The sequence below is a fragment of the Passer montanus genome, unplaced genomic scaffold (assembly GCF_014805655.1).
Source record: "Passer montanus isolate IOZ18808 unplaced genomic scaffold, ASM1480565v1 scaffold5, whole genome shotgun sequence".
NCBI classification, from domain to species: domain Eukaryota; kingdom Metazoa; phylum Chordata; class Aves; order Passeriformes; family Passeridae; genus Passer; species Passer montanus.
In genome coordinates this window covers 3,112,402-3,129,257 of record NW_024369929.1, presented here as the reverse complement: position 1 = coordinate 3,129,257, position 16,856 = coordinate 3,112,402, and the positions used below count along the sequence as shown (strand labels likewise).

The window sequence follows — 16,856 nt, the reverse complement described above, 5'->3', positions numbered from 1 at the left end:
GCCCTTCAGTCTTCATCCTTTTCCCAATAAAACACATGTGTTTTCAGATTATGGCAAACATTACCAGCAGGTGCCTCAGAGATGTAGTAAAATTCAAAACTCACTGTGAGAAAATGATTGGACTGACAAAAAATTCTCATTATAGATCTGCCTTACTAGACGAACACATTTATCATAATTATTGGAGAAGAAAATTGGACACTGCATCATATGCACTGTCACTGGGAGGGAAAGTCATGCAGTGAGCACATCTCTGAGAGACTGATCCTGATAAGCTCTTTCAATTACTTATGAGCTTATAGGAAGAATGAATAAGAAAGAAAAAAAAAGCCAAGGTTGTTCTAAACTAAGGAAACTTGTTAGACAGAAAGGAAAGTTGCTGAATCATAAATACTGTTGGTGCAATTAAATATGTGTTATGTCTGAATGCCAACAAAATCCAGCATAAGAGCTGCTCTCCTAATTCAGCAAATAACATCCACACTGCTTGCAACACTACTTGTCTGCTTAATATTTAATCCAAGCTAAGCTTCAGTTAAGGAAATAGATTCTATCTTCAGCACAAGACAGGTATGTCACAACCTAATTAAGACAATATTCAAGGTGTTTGCCTGGAAGGCAAAAGCAAGAGAATGAAGGGAGCCAAAAATTTCCACAGCTGGACACTGGTTTGGCACTCTTGGACAATGAAATTAATTCACACAACACAGCAGAATCAGGCAGCACAAATTTTGCAAATCTATGCACTAATTAACCTCAGTCCTGGCCTGGAGAAAATAGTTACTCCTGGGAACTTGTCCTTGCTTCTACCGTGCTCAATCCAGCTCCAAGTATAGAGCAGCAAACCCTGATGGAGTTTGTAAAACAGTGTGCAGCACTGAGAGCAAGCTCATTTCAAAGGACCATAACATGCATTCCAAGTGGTCATAACTCCTACTCACTAACTTCAGGGTTAACACCAAACAGGCAACAAAAGCTGACTGACAGCAGAATGCCTCTGTTAGCAGCATTTTGTCCTTGAGGGTTTGTTTTTTTTTTTTTAATGAAGCTCTATGAAAGCAAGGCATATAGTCCAAACAGCTTTGGTGAAGGTCTGAAGCCTTACCCTCCTTCCTCTGAATACTTGTGTGCAAACGACAGAATGTCAGACGCTCGCCCGCTGCCATCGCAGATCACCACTGGGAGAGGGGGGTCTTCCCTCAGGCACTCCAAGACAATGGAGATCACGTTGGGACCTCCTTCTACTATGAGCCCAACTACAGGAACACCTTGCCCCAGTCCTGCAAAAACCAGAACAGAAACAAGAAGGAAAAAAAGAAGTGTCATTGAAACTTAGTTTAAAAAATTGAGATAAGTGGATGTGTTTTTTGTGTTAGAGCACCGCTTCCAACCAGAGCCCTTCGGAAAAAATGATGGCCATTTTGTGGCCAGTGTGAGCAAAAACGTCCATATGCTGTTCCCCAAGCCCAAAAGGAAAAAGAGTATGAAGTCTCTCTGCCCTTGCTTTTGGATCAGCTCCATACTGGTAACTTATCCTCTCAGTGTTAGTGGATGTCTGTAACCTCTCTCGACAGACACCAGGTACAGATAAAGCAGCTAACATGACTGTCCTATTGTTTCATCAGCTTCACTGTTACTTGGATGGTGCCCAGCCTTTGATGCTTTACCTCTTCATTGGTACCTAGGGAAGTCTTCAGTGAGGTGACACACCTATGCTTATTCCTAAGACAAAAAAATGAAATTAGTGTTTTTATCATGAGGCTGAAATGGCTGGCCGATGGAAGAGACGACAGCTGAGCATCCCTTTGCTGTCCCTGCCTCACTGTGATCTCCAGGCATAGGATGACAAAGGGAAGCCCACAGGTCACATGGTCTCAGTAGCCTTGGTCACAAGAAACTCAGGGAAATGAAGGACAAAACATTACCTGAATGCTGACTAATTCCACTACCATAAGTATTTGAATTCAGTTCTTAACCTGTGAAATGACCAGAGCTTTATAAAGATGCACTTTTTTTTGTTTGATGGAGAGCGCATGAAAGAGTTCGTGTTTTCAACCTTGATTCCTCTCTGAAGAACAGGAACACCAGCACAGTAACAGGAGCTTCCTGACATCCTCCTGTCAGTACACCCCAGCTGTGACAAGGAGGACTCACAGAGCATGGGCCGGCCTGTCTGTCCATGAAATCTTTAGTGATTCCTCCTGAGGTTTCCAGCAGAGGTGCCTGTGCTTGGAGTGATTAAGAAGAAACAAAACAACTCCCTGTACGCTAAAACCAGCAGGTATACTGCAGACCTTCACAGAGCAGGCTTGTATTCCCAACTTTGCCCTTCTCATGACAAAAACCACCAAACACTACCTAAACCAGAGTTGATATCCCCAAGCCCCAGTGGTATGCAAAGGAATGACGCATAACATCTTGTCTCTGGGCCCGAATTCCTGATCTTTCAAGCCAATGCTGCCTTTTACAACCTTCCAGCTCTACCAGCACTTCTGCAGAAGACAAAAATTACAAAAGCAGGCTGAGCTGTTTCCATCTGTGGGCAGCAGCACCTGGCACTGTCTCCACACTCAAAGGCAAGGGGCAGCATTTTCCTGAGCTGTTCCTTAGGCTCACCACAGGCACAGGGCAGCACTTAGAGAATTCCCAGAACATTTGGATACCTCCCAGCTGATTCCTAATTGCACCTTTTGGCTTTACCTAGAACTCTACTTGAGTTTTCAGCTCTACCCATAAGAGCACTTAGACCCTGTAAAGAACTTCTGTGGAGTTTGATGCAAACTCTGCCATTCTGGATGTTTCTTTCCTCTCATTTTTACAGGCTTACACAGTTTACAGGGGTACCAGTAAGAGGTAAGAAAAGCAACTGGTAGAACTGATGTAGATTCTCCAGTAGCTCTTAACTAATGTGTGAACTGAAGGACCTATTAACATTTCTGGACCATTTTTAACTAGGGTTGTGGAGTTATTTTAAAGTAGTCTACATATTTTTTATTTCACCTTTTAAAAATATTTTTTACATGTTAATGAATGTATGTCTTTCAAAATAATTTTTTTCTAAATAACAATGAGAAAAATTCTAGAAAATTATTTTTAAAGAGGCCATAATAGCTGGAAGAAATTTTAAACTGCACAAAACTCTAAATATGAAAGCATTAAGGTGAAATAGTCTTAATTATCATTAAAAATCAATATGCCTGCTAAGTTTTTTCAGGAAGACCAAAGAATTTTGAGCGTGATATTTCAAATGAAACAAATCTGTATAGAAAAGTGAAAATAAAATGTTGGTGTGAACATTCAGAATCAGAAATCACTAAGCTGCACAGGATTCCTGCAAACAGGAACTGTAAAAAATCCCCTCATTCTGTGTGTTTACTGATGCTTATGAATTGTAGCACAGAAGTGCACAAATTCTTTGCATTTCCTTTTCCTTAGATTCTCACTGCTTTGAAGCTTCTCCTCGCTGTTATTTGTTGATTTTTCTTCATTCCTTTATGCAGCCCTTACTCCATGGTTTTTCTGCCCGGTTCGATGTGGGCTCTTTCACACTTATCAAACAGCACATGTTCTAGTCCAGTCACACAGTCCTGATCACACTTCCACTGGAAAGAGCTGCAAGAAACCTTTAATTTCCATACTTCCAAGTACTTCAAGCCCCTCTTCCAGACATTATGGTTGCAGTTTGCCCCACTTGTACTTACGTGTGTTAATCTTCTGGAGGGAAATGTGTTTTTCCAACTGACGCCGTAACTTGACTTCAGCTCCATATTTACCTAATGTGCCGTTGTCTGCCAGAATGAAGTGGGTGTGGGAACTGTTGAGCACAGAGAGCTTACTTAAAGGGTTTGACATTGTTTGGTAAACTCGTGTTACCTGTGTGTCAAGAGGAGAGATGCACCTAGATTAGAACTAAGAATCAAATGGGAAAATGCCCCACACCACCCAAGAGAGGCACACTCAGAGTCTTTGAGGAAACAAACCAAGCAAACCTCTATAAAAACCAGAGGAGAATTAGAAATGGAGCTTGCTTTTACATTCCAAATCTGTTCTCCTGACAGCACTGTTTTCTTTGGAGGATGACAGTCAGATTGTGCTCTCCCCTGCATGTTCCCCTAAGCTCATTACCATGCTCTCCTTGTTCACACACCGTGTTGTTACATAATCCTCTTAGTGCATTAGAAAATACATTCTCATTTGGAGTTCCTAGTAATTCATATGCCACTCCAGAGTGCCCACCTATAATAAATGCCAGCCTTGCACACATAAGGCCCTTATGTGATTTACAGATGGCTCAGAGTGTCACACTGAAGTTAGGATGCAAAACTGTCACCAAAGAGAGGTCTTTACTAATGAAAGCAATGGAAACCTCACCAATTCCATATTTACTTTGAGGTCATATATGACAACCTGAGAAATATTCTTGAACAACAAGTTTTCTCAAGAAATTGTTCAATTTCACCTTCTAGACCTGCTTTAGAAACGGAAAAAAGGAGCATTTCAGAAATATTACCAATGTATTTTTCACACAGCTGTTTCCTCAGACACTTACATCTTTTCCTATTAGATCTTCCTTGTTTTCTACAATGCCCCACGGTGCAATTCCTATGGCACATATTCGTCCTCTGGATTTGGAAGAATGATCTTTCAAGGCATCTCCCACATGACGAATGACACCTATAGGTACAATTAATTTAATCCATTTTTGGCACTTTAGATTGATCACTAAACAGAATTTTCTTCTTGCCTCTCAGGGAGCTACTGTGTTGCTTTCACCACTAAACTGGTACTGGTACTTTATGGTAGAACATGCAATGCAGACAACCATGCTTTTATTTTGTAATGGTTGTGTTCTAAGTCCCATCACCTTGTCACATCATTGTGCTGAATTCAGTGAAGTCTGTGGAAGACTTACCTCATTACCAACTTGCCACAGTGTAATCTGTACCCTTGTCTGTCTTGAGGGATGTTATTAATTGGACACAAACCATGACAGCAGGAAATACACTTTCAATAATAAAAATATCTTTGTACAAAAAAAACCCCACACCAAAACTAAATTTGGAGTAGGAAACATCTTAAACTACAAGGATAACCAAACACTAAAAGAAGTGTATTAGAACTAGTGGTAGATTCCTTGCTACTGGAACCAAGGCTGAAATTTGTTTTCAAGGGAAACACCAAATAATGCAAATCAATACTGACCCAGGAATATCTTATGGTCTGGGCTGGTTAGGAGATTAACACAAATGATTACAATGCTCCTTTTTTGGTCTAGAGGGTAATGACTCGTTCATGTAGACTTAAATCTTCTGCCTGTGGGAAAGATTAGTGAGTGAACATCACTGAATTCTTAAGTAAACTAAAAGTGATGGCAATTGCTTACCTGTACTTACACCACCAGTGAAAATCCAAGCTCCTGTGGTCATGGCAGCCTTTATCAGACCTTTTCCAAACACTTGCTTTAATTTTGGTTGCATTTCAAAGTTCTGGAGGCCTCCATGGACAGAGATTAAGAGTTTGGGCAGTTCCAGTTGCCAGTCTTTCACCATGAGATGCAGCAGAGAATCTGGTTTGGTGTCATACGACACACGGATGTACTGCAAAGAGCAATGTGCAATGCTGTCACTCAGCCTGTTCTGTAATTTGTCTGAGTAAAGAATGATTACTGTTTGCCTTTCATCCTGGAGAGAGAGTTTTACAATTTTCAAACAAAAAAAAAAACAAACCTAAGCTTGGATTTCTTCAGAAGAGAGGAAAAACAAAGAGAATTTTTGCAGAAGTTTGAATTGCTGTTACTTTTACTGCTAAGAAAACTGAAGAGCCTGTTGAACACCAGATGAATAAATACCTTACAGTACCCCATGCCCCTTACCATGGCCTTATTTGAATGTCCTCCTCCCTGGAATTCCAGGTTTCCATAGGCATCTGTTGGGTATGCTTGGGTGTGTTTACTGACAGACCATTTCTCTGGCTGAGCTTCCACTTGCTTCGTTTCTTCCTCATTTTTATTAGCTGTTATACTTGGAGGAGGTGGAATATGCTGGTTAATGAGTTGGCCACAGCAGCACCTGGAGGTTAAAATTTGAAGTGACTTTGATTATAGTATCTTAAAAATAAAAAAAAACAAATTAGATTTTCAACTGCCCAAGCTTTGCTGTACACGGATAATAGAAACACCCCTCACATACACATATGTGCCAGAATTAACAGGCTTAGGTGGTTTTTAACATGCAAAGATAAAAAAATTCACTTCCCTTATGAACTGGAAAGCTGTTCTAGGTAAAAGGCCAGGCAAGGAGGAAGAATGCAGAACAGGAGCACTGACCACCTGCTTCTTACTTAGAGGTGACAGCTTGCATGTGACATTAACTGTTCTGTTATCCACACAAGCTGGACCACAATATGCAGCTAGCCCATGGAGTAATATTAATATTTAGACTAAGAAATGAAATCCCCCCATCTGCTATTGTCATTGGTAATATCACACTAACTGTGAAGGGTGGTACCACATTACTGCATTCTTTCCTTCAGAATTCAGTATTAATCTATTAAGGTCTTCAAAATTAGGAGCTAACAACTCACTGCCTCCCCTGCTCCCAGCCTTCTCATCCCTGTGTGACATGTCCCATGGCTCTGTGCAGATTGGAGTGCAAGCATGACTTGTGCTTTTGTTCTCCTGCCATCTCCCTTTACAGGCAGTGACTAAACTGGGCTTCACACATCTAAACCCAAACCAAGCGGAGTCTCTCTGGTATTAAGCTTGTCTGTTGAAATAAAAATTTCAAATGTTACCTGGTAACATCTTTGTTGTTGGCAATTATATAGATGCATTCTCTTTTAGAAAAAGTCTTCTCTATCCAAGCCTTCTGACCCTTAAAAGAGAGAAAGAGAAAAAAAAATGAAATGTACTGATACATTTCTGTGTGGCAGATACAGCAACATTCACCTTCTATTTTGAGCTAAATTCATTGTATCAGTTTTAAACACCAGATACAGTTTCTCATGAAGTGATGTGAATTTCTATGACTTGGATAAAATTCAAATCTCAAATGTCTGTAAAAACCCTTCTGAAGAAAGATGATGGTCTTGAAGTTTCAAGGTCTACAAAAAATGCACTTGCTCCTTCCTACTGCAATAAACAGTAAATGGACTCAATGCAGCACAGAAAATCAGCATAAATTGTGAAACAAATAGATAATAGTTTTTACTCCAAATAATGCTTTAGTATCATTCTTTATATGCAGAAAATGCTCCTCAATAACTTTCCCTTCATAACTATCTTCTCACATAATTTTTTCCTATTGTAAATCAAGTTACAGTCTTTCCTAAGGCATCTTACTCTGCATGAGATGTGTCTTGGAAGGAGACATTTTAATATTGATAGACCCTGTGACAGTAAAAACATGAACTCTTTGGGTGTCTGTGAAACAGGAGGAAGAAAACTACCTTTAAACTGTGTTGGCCTATTAGCCTGCTTGCAAACCAATTTTAAAAAGTGAATTCAAAGAAGCCTTTTAACTTTAAAGAAATGAAAAATGTTAAAAAGCACTCACAATTTGATGACACTGATACCTCTGCCTTGCTGATAAAAGTTGCCTCTTCTGAGTTTGAAAGATGAAATTGTCTTTTCAAGTTGCAAGCAAATGTTGCACATTTTGCTTTAGTTTGTGCTATGGAAGTGAAATTAAATTTTTGCAGACACAGAAGCTAAAAATGATGCAAGAACTTTCAGTCTAACTTAAAAAAAATAAAGGGACTTTTCCTAGGGAAAGAACTAAAAATCTTGCTGATTTTGACTTCAGAAACTCAGCTGCAGCCGCTTCGAGACCAGCCAAGCTCCGAGTGCTGCACAGGCTCCAGCATGATGAACAGAGGGTTTTGTAGCTCATCTTTCTTTCTCATGCAAGGCAATGGCTGCCTCTGGAGCTCCTTTTTCTGCTGACTTGTTACTTCCCATGGCTTCTTCATTTACTCCACTATGTCTGAAATTATAGGGGACTACTTGAAGTTCCCTCATTGCAAGTAACTGCAAGGAAGTTGTCATAGCAAGCTTCCACTTCATTAAAAAAGTGTCCGTAATTGCTCAGGTACACAAACATTCACCTCTCTCAGGTGCGTCTGAGCCAGTCTGGGCAGTCAGTGGCCTGGGGGACCCTGCAGTTCTGCTCTCCACTCTCATCTTGCTGATTTACCAAGGCAGAACCATCTCATGTCATTTTAGAAGGAGTTGTTTGGGACCTCACAGCACAACAGTGAGGAAGAAATAAAAACTCACAGACAAAACTTCTTGGACCTTATAACTTGCTTTTCTGAATGACTAAGCATGTATCTCAGGCATTTAGCATAAAGGGCTTCGTCATATAGCAAATAAGAAGGTAAAGAGCATTAAATTTAATACTGAAAGGCTGTGGGACTTAGTCAGCTTTTCTGTCTTGACTCCACAAATTCCTTCTTCAAATGAAACTAAAGAGCCTTTCTTAAAAAATGATTAAGAAGGTTCTTTTCATACACCTTCTGGCAAGGCTTTTACAACATGACAAATTTCAGCAATAGTATTATTTGAAGTGGAGCTTAGAAAATGCTTGTGTTCTGTAGCATTAGAGTACAGTTCTAGAAAAATCCAGAGAAAACATCCCCAACAGCGAGATCCGTGAGGCTCTGTGGTATGTGGTTAAATCAAAGAAATGCCATTTACCTGTTCAGAACGAGATTTTGCTACTTCACAGGTATTCAGGCAGTTAAAAATATTCAGAGACCCAAAACCAGTCCATTTGATTTGAATTACAATAATTTTTCAAAATTAATCCAAAGCCACACAAATGTACAAAGTGTACAAATTCACTGCTGTTTAAGAACTATGTCCAGTGTTGTTATTTCTCATATACACCATATTAGTTAATGAACTGTAACATTATAAAATGAGCTTAACAGGAACCTGTTACAGAGCTTACATAATTTCTGTACTTCTAAAATTGTACATATTTAATCTTTTAAATAATTTGGTTTTATTATTTTATATATTCTAAACTTTCTATATATTCACTTTCCCCCCTGATTGAAACTTCTGACTTCTGTGTGGTCTCTGATAACTCCTTGATTAAGTGACATAAAAGCCCAAATCACAGTGCAGGAAACACTTTTCACAATAAAAACCATAACAGATGCTGCACACTTAACTGTTCTGTAGAGAATACTGGAAAATACAACCTAGAAATATCAAATCATTTTGGATTGTTACACCATGCCAGTGAATACTGCTTTACCTTATTCCTCGTAGCTTATCAAAGCACAGAGATCTTTTGCTGTTTTGAGCATGTAAAAATAGTTAATTAACATTGGATTAAGTCACAGACTTAACATCTGTGTTTGGAAGGAGGCTTTTGCATCTTGGTATCTAAAAGGAGCTCCACGAGCAGCTGAACTCTCAGCTGAGCAGTTGCTCTTAAACCCTTTTTCATAGGAGGTTCTGTTATCTACTGCTACGTTGGAAAAAACTTCGATACTCACCCTAGAGCCCCGCTAGGAATCAGCCGCTGCAGGCACTACAGAGGGACAACACATTATGCTCTACTGGCTTATTTTTCTGTGCTAATGAGAGGAAGGCAAAAGCAGGCATTACAGACTGGGGAAATAAAAACCTCAGCACATTTGGTCAGCCTTTGAAGTTTCACTGCTTTTGTCTGTTTAATCTGCTTAACCAAAGCTTCATTATAATCCAGTGCAAATACTTGAGCAGAAGCATTTACTGTCAGAAAATGGGCACTTTCTCCACTTACTTTACACAGATTTTGTACATTTCTCTCTCTGGATTGAAAAGCTCTTGGTCTTTCAAGGAAAAATATAAGTACACATACTGTCTCTTGTGGGTTTGAAAAAAAATAAGCACTTTTTAACAGCCTCGGAATGCATGAATTGTTAAAGAACTATGATAGATCAGCTACAGTTTTCAGACCAACAGCTAGTGGTGGTTTTCCTTGCACCTCTGAAGAAAACAAAAAAAAAAGCAGATCCCAACTTGTTGACAGTAGTGAAGTTCAAACTTGCCTGCTACTGCAAATCCTGAATGTATTAATTAGAACCTAGTTTTGAAAAAAAACCACATTTCAGATGTTCAGCGGTATATTTGTTCTCCTTTATGTAAACTGGCAACAGGTCTCCTAAGCTATGATAAAAACCAACCCAAACCACTGATATTTTGTGTACTTCAGCCTAGAAACCAATATGCTGCTGAGAAACAGCATGAACTAATACTGGATTTTTGCTAGTTGTCTTTAGCATTATAAAGTTATCCTCCTGCAGAAAGAAAATGAAATCAGTATAACTGGTTTGTAAATCACAGAGTAACAAAATCAAGACCCTAAACCACTGGTAACCTTGCTAATACATGAAATAATAAACACAAGAACTAGTCCTACAGAGACCAATTATCTTTTGACTACTGCAAATGAATTACAACTGCAAATGAATTATTTGCTGAGAAAAAGGCAAGTCTATGGCTGCAGCAACTGAAGAGAATTTTCTCTCCCACACATAATTTCAGTTTTCTACTAAATTAATATTAAATTTTATGTATTTCACCTCATATTCACTTCATATACAACCAAGCATTCAGTGCACAAGCACTGGGCCTGAATTCCAGGCTGTACCAAAACAAAGCCTGCAGCCCTGTTTCACTGCAGCTTTATGCAAGAGCAACAGGTGGGCTGTGCACCAATAAATACATCCTTGGTGAATCTCCAAGGTGGGAATCCAGACAGGAGAGGAAAGCCAATGGAAATGTCATGCCACAAACTCTTCCATGACATTGTGTCACCAGAAGCTGTGAATTTCAGCAAAGATACACTCCTGCAGGATGGCACAGTATTTGGTGATTGTGATGGATGTAATGACGAGCAAGGGAAGTGCAAGAATTTGGGGAGTGACAGAGTGACAGGGATGAGAGTCTGTTGTGCCACTGGAGCAATCCAAAGCCCAAGCTCAAGCAGGTCTGAAAGCAGTACTGAGCTCTCTGAGCTCCAATGACCTCCAGAGTGCTGCTCCTTGAACAGCACTCCTGTCCTTGCTCGATGGCTTGGCTTGCTTGAATTGGGACAGGAAGGGATGGGGCTTTGGCCTCACCTTGTCACTGCAGAGCATCTGCTGTCACACAGCTCAGAGGCACCTGGGGCCCAAGGAAGGAGCACGTACTCCACAGCTGCTGCACTCCAGAGAGGTTTTGCCTGGACCAGGCCCAGCTGGCCAGCAGGCACGGTGCATTGATGGGGACTGGACGTGCAGACAGTGCCTGGTGCACAAAGGCACTGAGGGAGCAGGCAGGGGACCAAACAAATGTATGTCATGAATAATACAGGGTTTGACAGAGCTGTTCAGGCTAAGTCAAGCACAGAATAATACAAAAATGGATCTGGCTGGGCAGCAGAGCTTACATCTGTGGACTAGTACAAATTACTTTGACCATCATCTTGTTAAGATGTGGACTGATTGCTGTCATTTGTGGAAACATTAATCTGTAGCCCTGTTAACACCATCTGACCAACTTTTCAGGCAATCTTCCTATGGCTTGCAGTATGCTGCAGAAAAGGTGACATTACTAGGGAAATCAAATCTCAACTGTGTTGCCCAATTATAAAATTAGAATGCTCTACAGAATTAAACTGGGATATTTATGCTAGATTTGAGCACAGGGATGTTTGCTTTCATGAGACAGTGAAAGAAGTAATCTGAATGTGAAATAAAATTCATACCAAGAGCATGTGCACTCTTACTTAAAAGAAAGTAAATAAGAACAATAAACATTTGGGATAAAAAAGAAATAATTATATTAGCAGAATCTCTGTTATCTGGAACTTAAATCCTGACATGAGAACAATTTCTATCTTGTGCTGCCTTTAAATGCAACATCTCAATTACACTATTCATCATCCTTCTTCACTTTGAAGGAGCAGTTTTTCCAAGTGCCCAACTAATTAATCTTTCAGGTGATTAGTTCTGCCTAGAAATTACTTTCCTCCTAATAACAAGGTCTTGCTCAGAGAGAAATCCTCCAAACTATGTCATGTATGTTAATATCCAATCCTGTAGCCACTCACAAACCGGTAAGATTTTACTGAAATGTTCTTTGTTGCTAAATAAGTGCAGGGCATGAAACTCATAATGTCATTTTGAATTTGTGTTATGCCACGAAGAAGCCAGAGCTATGAACAATGTCCCCAAATACAAAACACAGCAACAGCCTGTGAATCTACTAAAGATCCAAAACTCTCACTATCATGAGTTCTATCAAAAATCTATTTGTAGAACCAAGAATAGCTTTAGTAATTATTAGAATATGAAGTACCAAACAACACCCAATAGAAAGAGGATCCCTTATATTTTTCACCAATATGAGCATCAAGAAGGGATTTGTAACTATTTAAAGATTCTTTCAAATAAAATCCTATTTTCTCGACAAAATTCTTATTCTTAGTGATAGAAGAGTTCTATCAGATCTTATATATGATCTGGAGACAATCAACACGCTGTGTTTTTCATATTGTTCAATTTGAACCCATGATCTTGTAGCACCTTTGTCAGGGAACCACTTGTTCAGTGGTAGAGACCAACACACTCCAGGCAGGTTGGCAGTGTCTGTAAGCAAGGCAAGCAATGCTGTTATTTCAAACTGAGGCCCAAAATCCCTCCTGCTGCTGGTGTGCAAACCAGAAAATGGTGCTACACTGCACAGAGAGCTGTAAGGAGCTTTCATGGCTTCATTACACTCTGTGTTCCTGGAGAGGCACAGCAAACATCTGCCTAAAAAAGAAAATTATTCCATTTTCTCTCCGTGTTCATTAACTGAGGGACACAGTTTGCAGAGTATGCAAGTAAGAAGTAACAAGTTCCTTTCTCAAAGCTAAGATGATTCTGCTGCATCTCTGAGAGATACACAGCACTTCCCCAGAGGCTTTGCAATGTGAAAAACAGCTACAGCCTCAATACCCCAGCAGACTGTCTGGCTCTGAAATGGTGGAGATCCCCAGCTCCAGCACAGAGCCCATGGAGGCACAGGAGCAAAGCCTGTTGGATGAGCTCCTACAGAGAGGCATGAACTAATGTAACTACACTGCTAATGAAACTATAATAAAGCAACTTAAAGAACCATTTGGAGTGCACTGCAGCACAGCCTGGCTCAGCACATGCCTGGGGAGAACATACCCTGTGTAGTTTTGCAGTACTGAATTTTTCTGTGTGGAATATGAAAGAAATTCACTGACAACCTTACACACCACACCTACCATATTTTAAGGAAGCAAAAGGCATTCCTGAAACAGTTTGTCCTCTCCCTTACTGCACCAAATTTCAGGGAAGACATACTAACAATAATGTTAATCTCCATTTGTTACTTATTCCAGTTCTGTTAATACCTTGCTAAATCCTCCTCTTGCCTTTAGCCATTCTGTCTGGATGCTTGGGGAACACATACACCAACCAACCTGTACTGAGCCTCAGCACCTTTCTCCCCAAAGCACCTTCAGCCCACAGACACTCCATAGGCCAGTTTTACTCCCAGATCTTGCACACTAACCAAGCCACTAAGATGGGAAGTGGTGAGCAACTTCACCTAAGTGACCATTCTTGAGAAGTCTGATACAGCAGGATGGATGAGCAGTGAGACACAGTAAGCAACCTCCAACATTATGTTAGCCAAAGTAGCCTGGTAATTACTAGTTTCATCTGTAACATAATTTTGTTGATAATTCTTATTTAAATATTTAAGTTGACCCTGGTGTCTAGTTCTTACAAGGCTCAGGAATGTTTTTTGTACTGTAACTATTATCTGTCTTGGCTAATGTAAAAACTCTGCTAGATCATGGTTTTAAAAGAAGTCAGGGTGCTTCCAGATTATTTGCATGTGGGCTATTTATCTTAAATTATTCTAAACGATGAGACTTTGATACAGGTCATTCATTCTAACCTGAAATATAAAACTGCTATTATAATGAAAACCCCTGGGATTCAACACCCCCAACAGCAAACCTTCATGCAATTCATCAACACACATGAAATCATGACCAACATGACAAGGTACTTCCCTTAATACAAAACTAAGCCTGAGAATAGTTCTCACATACTAAATTCTTCTGATAATTTAGAAATTGTGTCAATAGATGTCAATCATGCCTGCAGAAAAGACTAGCCCACACTTACATGCAGATGCAAAAAACCATTGATTTGGACTAGAATATTGCCTCCATCAGTGAGATTTGGATCATTCAAGTCCACATTATTAAGCATAATGACTATTAGAAATAATCAAAGATGTGCTTGCTGTTTGGAAAAGGACTAAAAGTAAAAGCACTTCTTTGATATATGAGATTACAAGTTCCTAGTTCAGACAGAACTATACAACTTCTGACAAGTCAGCTCGTCATGCTGATTTTTCATACATGACGTAATAGCATGGTTTGAGATCTTTTTCTTTATGAAATAGGGCAAACCACAAGCGTAATACAACTGAAGAAATTTGGATCATTCAAGTCCACATTATTAAGCATAATGACTATTAGAAATAATCAAAGATGTGCTTGCTGTTTGGAAAAGGACTAAAAGTAAAAGCACTTCTTTGATATATGAGATTACAAGTTCCTAGTTCAGACAGAACTATACAACTTCTGACAAGTCAGCTCGTCATGCTGATTTTTCATACATGACGTAATAGCATGGTTTGAGATCTTTTTCTTTATGAAATAAGGCAAACCACAAGCATAATACAACTGAAGAAAATGACATGTTGCATGGAACATTACTTATCTATGAGAGTTTGTTCTAAATGCACAGTAGTAAATAGTACTACTTGAAGTGCAAAGCACACTAAACAGCTGGGCTTGAAGAATTCTTTACACTGACACTTTCAAAATGTGGTGACAAAAAACCAGTACTTATGGCATACTGAGATGCACACTAGTAAAATGTACTTTAAAATTGCTACGAAGCAACATTTCTATATTCACAATATAAGGAATATATGAATATTTCAAAAGTCTTTCAATTCAGGAGATGCTGAACAAATACATATTTTGAGAAAAGATACTATAAACATTTAGTTCTCCTGCATACAGTGAATATGCACCTTTTTTGCAAATATGCATGTAACACACTAGTTAGCCAATCTGTCTCTGGAGAAATTAACATTAGTTTGCAGCACACACAGTTTTCCTGACAGCAAGATTCTTCAGGTAGAATTCTGTTAAAGAGTTTGGGCTGTTGAAAATTTGCAACTTTCTGTGGCTAATTTCACACTCAGTAGAGCAATTTTTTTCTGGGCATTAGCTAAGACCTAAAACCTTTCATAGAATATGCCACCATCAGATGCATTTTATTCCCTGCTGCTTTCTGTCATTTTCAAAAAAAAGAATTTTCAGCTATTTAAACTCTTGGCTTGCAGGGTTTGCACAAAATTATTTCTCATAATCTTTCAGAAATCCTTATTAAAGCACTGGAATTTAAGGTTTCAATTATTTCCTGCAGACTCTAAATACTTATGTTTGAAATATTGCATTATGTATACCAGAGAGTTGCCAACATTCATTGGGAACTTCCTGAATACCTGAATATTTCAGGGCTGAAATAATTACAGAGGCTGAGGGCAATGGGAGATTGCAGAGATTACAGTTTTCAGAAAATCTGGTCAATCTTTTCAGTCCTTATGCATCTCAAACCCATGAAGAGGTGAGTGAAGAGAACTAGCAGGTGCCATAGAACAGAAAACAGTATGCCCAGTGATGTTCCTGGACTTTTTTATCATAGTGTGCAGCACATTGTTCCTTCTCTTTAAAATGCTCACCACGGTCTATCCATTATTTGAATTAAAATGATAGAGGGGGAAAATTATAATAAAAGTTTCCGTTTTCTGGATTTAATCTGTTATCAAAAATTGAAAAGAAAACTTTTAAATCCTGAATTAGAGGAGCTAAAGGAGACTGGAAGAGGCCAGAGGCTGTTTCCATGGCTGTCTCTGGCTCAGCAGGTGGCAGGTGTCTGCTCAGGGCCAGTAGGACCCCAGGAAAGGGCAGGAAGGACACAACAGTGCATGGGAGCGTCTTTGGGGCCGTGCTTCCAAGAGCTGGGGGGTAACAAGGGCCAAACCTGGGCTTCCTTGGCTCCTCAATCTCTTGAAAGATTGGTGTGTGAATACTCAGAGATCACAGGCAGGCTGGGGCTCTGAGCCCTCTCAGCCCAGTGAGCTTCATGGCAGGAAGGCATTTCTTCACACAGCAGCAGCACTGCGGGTACGAACGCCATGGGGCTGCTGATGTTTGTTCAACATCTTTCACTGGGGAACCTCCTTTATGGCCAGCACTCACTGAGGTGGGGAAAAACACCATAAATTCTGCCCTTTTCCCGTTCCAGGACTTCCATAATACCTGACCTACCATGAGACCTTGATAAACTCTCCTAGAAACAAATACACCCACAAAGAAGCTTGCTCATCAGAAGGCGTATTGCCACAAGAGAGCTCCAGAATATTACTGGCTAGTTTTGAAAACTCAGAACAGCCCCCAAAAAATGAAAAGTCACAACCTACAAAATAAAGAAAACCCCAGAACCTCCACCCCCATTTTCTGCAGAGGTAGACTGAAATTAGCATTCAAAATATTGAAATATGTAAGGTATGTGATGTTTCTTTGCCAGCATTTCTACATCACGTTACGATCACGCTCATGCAATTTTTTAATTTTGAAGTGTTGAAGTCCTTTCTGGACCTGAAAACTCATTTTGTCTTCTTGCATCTAGTACTTCATATTTCACATCCTTCAAAATGAGAAATCTAAGAAGAAGTTTAATCAGAACACTATAAATTCAAGGGAATTATCTTT

The 16,856-nt window shown here is 39.6% G+C and overlaps 1 protein-coding gene across 1 annotated transcript in view; it reads right to left on the bottom strand.

Moving 5' to 3' along the window:
* TRPM1 (transient receptor potential cation channel subfamily M member 1) overlaps positions 1 to 16,856 on the bottom strand; it is an 88,537-nt gene that overhangs the window by 26,945 nt on the left and 44,736 nt on the right. Inside the window, exons 3-8 of the mRNA XM_039723559.1 lie at positions 6,793 to 6,872; positions 5,873 to 6,068; positions 5,384 to 5,597; positions 4,550 to 4,674; positions 3,702 to 3,873; positions 1,106 to 1,280 (exon numbers count right to left, since the gene is read on the bottom strand). Of these exons, the coding sequence (XP_039579493.1) occupies positions 1,106 to 1,280; positions 3,702 to 3,873; positions 4,550 to 4,674; positions 5,384 to 5,597; positions 5,873 to 6,068; positions 6,793 to 6,872 (962 nt within the window). The remainder of the gene's footprint in view (positions 1 to 1,105; positions 1,281 to 3,701; positions 3,874 to 4,549; positions 4,675 to 5,383; positions 5,598 to 5,872; positions 6,069 to 6,792; positions 6,873 to 16,856) is intronic.